General features: G+C 37.0%; 1 protein-coding gene across 1 annotated transcript in view; it reads left to right on the plus strand.

Annotated features, from left to right (window-relative positions):
- Positions 1-1,983, plus strand: part of LOC106472062 (lysyl oxidase homolog 2-like) — a 14,660-nt gene extending 12,677 nt beyond the window's left edge. Inside the window, exons 6-7 of the mRNA XM_013932692.2 lie at positions 788-1,040; positions 1,763-1,983. Coding sequence (XP_013788146.2) covers positions 788-1,040; positions 1,763-1,885 — 376 coding nt within the window. The 3' untranslated portion in view covers positions 1,886-1,983. The remainder of the gene's footprint in view (positions 1-787; positions 1,041-1,762) is intronic.
- Positions 1,984-2,534: the final 551 nt, after the last annotated feature.

The following is a 2,534-nucleotide window of genomic DNA, read 5'->3' on the forward strand; positions in this document are numbered from 1 at the left end:
GACCCTCAGATTGCGAGTCGAGCGCCTTAACCACCTGGCCATGCCGGGCCCATGATACACTGTAGGAGCATATAAATTATACGTGAAAGTACGAATGTAAAAATTAAGAAGTTTTCAAAACTACCGTACTTATATTACTACTGTTACGTACTTTAGTAACTTCAATTAACAAGGTAAAATGACACGTGCAGTATATATGCAAATAGGATAGACAGGGTGCGGGAAGGGGCGCAACAAATCGCATGTTTGGAAAGAGGGATCGCTATAACTAAATATTCGCGCACCTGTCTCATAGCCATACACGTGCGTTGATTAATAATAAGCACATTTTAAAACTTTTGTTAACACAATAGTGAATGGAAAGCTTGGACAATTTGAGCATATTATTTAATATTTCCTTTCTATGCACCACAGTGGCACAGCGGTAAGTCTATGGACTAATAATGCTAAAAAACCGGGTTTCGATACCCGTGGTGGGTGAAGTAAATATGGGGCTCATTGCGCTTAACTACGAACAACTCTAACTACGAGAATCCTTAAAATAACAAATCCTTGCTAGTATCTCCCCCCTCCCATCTCCGGTGGGACAGCTAAAATCCAGGGTTCGATTCCCTGTGGATAGCCCGATGTGGTTTTGTTCTAAGACAAACAAAACTTTTTTTACCCCAACTGTTTAAAAAACTTAGCATTTTTAATATGTAAATTACTATAGAATAATCTAAATCTTTAGTATTTTAAATTATTTTCTGTTATCACTTTTTATTTTTGTATTATTATCTATTTACAGACACTATCACAGTATGGAAGTGTTTGCTCATTTTGACGTCATTGACATGGGAGGCAACAAAGTAGCCGAGGGTCACAAGGCTAGCTTCTGTCTCGAAGACAACTTTTGCAGATCTGGCACCCAGAAGAAATACGCATGCGCAAACTATGGTGATCAGGGTATTACTGTGGGCTGCACGGACAACTACCTGCATAACATCGATTGCCAGTGGGTTGATATCACGGATATTAAACCTGGCAATTATTATTTCAAAGTAAGTTTTTTTTTTATTATTATTATCATTCACCATCTTTGACTTTTGGTTTACCAATCGAAAATAAAATAGACCTCTGGTGGGAGTTATGTATCTCTGTGATTTACAATTTAAAGAATTTAAATTTAGTCCCTGATTTAGTACTGATAGACTAGAGGGAAGGCAGCTAGTCAGCAACTCCCACCGCCAACTCTTGGGCTACTCTTTTACCAACGAATAGTGGGATTGACCGTGACATTATAACGCCCCCTCGGTGGCTGAAAGGACGAGCATGTTCGATGATGGGGATTCGAACCCGCGACCCTCAGATTGCGAGTCGACATTTATAGAGACTTGCTGACTTAATTATGGAGATTAATTATAGGTGAGTGATATAAATAAATAAATAAAAATTGATTTTCTGTGGATCAGCGGTAAGTTTTAGAACTGATAACGCTGAAAATTGGGTTTCGATACCCGCGGTGGGAATATCACAGATAACTCACTGTGTAGCTTTGCGATTAACAACAAACAAACAATAAAAAAATATATATATTCAGTTTCCTCAACTACTTTTTTTTTTCCCGATAGGCATCGCTGTCAGAAATCGGAAAGTGTGAAAAGCATAAACGAAAATGAAAAAAAAGAAAATCATATGTAGCTAGGAGCTTGTAGAATATCCTAAGTTTAAAGGGATTGTTGTTCTTTACCGTAACTTATTTTCCCACCATTTTCTTTTCTAGGTTTCTATTAACCCGGAGTTTAAGGTTCCTGAAATTACCTTTGAAAATAACGCTGTTACCTGTAATCTTCACTACGACATCGTCTCAGCCAAAGTTTGGAACTGCACGTTGGGTCGACCGTGAAATCAGAAGACGAAGAAAGTACATGATATACCAAGTTTAATGTTAAAAAAATAACAACAGCAACATAGCTGTAGATAGTAAAATTAAATCTATTTTTTAGATTATCCTGTTGTCTTTTTACGTTATAATCTTACTAAGATTCTCCTGTCTTACCAATTCAAGTATATTTTGCCACAGGGTTCGAAATTCACGGTTTATTCCTCTTTGTCTATTGAAAGAATCTTTATGTTGTTGTGTTTCTTTAGGTTTTATGAATTTCTTGAATGCCGACTCTATTCTGTTACCTATATATTTTTTCATATACATAAATAATTAAACTTTGCCCTAACATATAACAATGTTTGCTTTGTTTGTTGTAGCACAAAGCTCCACAATTGGCTGTCTGCGTTCTGTCCACCGTGTGGAATCGAACCCCTTGTTGTAAATCCGTAAACTTACTGTTGACCCATCAGGGGACATTAATAATATATTCATCTTAGATATTTCTGCAACCACAGAAGACACAACTTACAGCCTATCAGCAGAAGAGAAAGAAGAATCCAGAACCAAAATATGGCCAGGATTTATGTTAATGAATCACCACAACCAAACAAGGTTGATAAAGGCTACACGTAGATCAAGTCTAACCCAACCGTTAACTTAATAGACA

This window comes from Limulus polyphemus, unplaced genomic scaffold (genome assembly GCF_000517525.1).
Source record: "Limulus polyphemus unplaced genomic scaffold, Limulus_polyphemus-2.1.2 Scaffold5057, whole genome shotgun sequence".
NCBI lineage: Eukaryota > Metazoa > Arthropoda > Merostomata > Xiphosura > Limulidae > Limulus > Limulus polyphemus.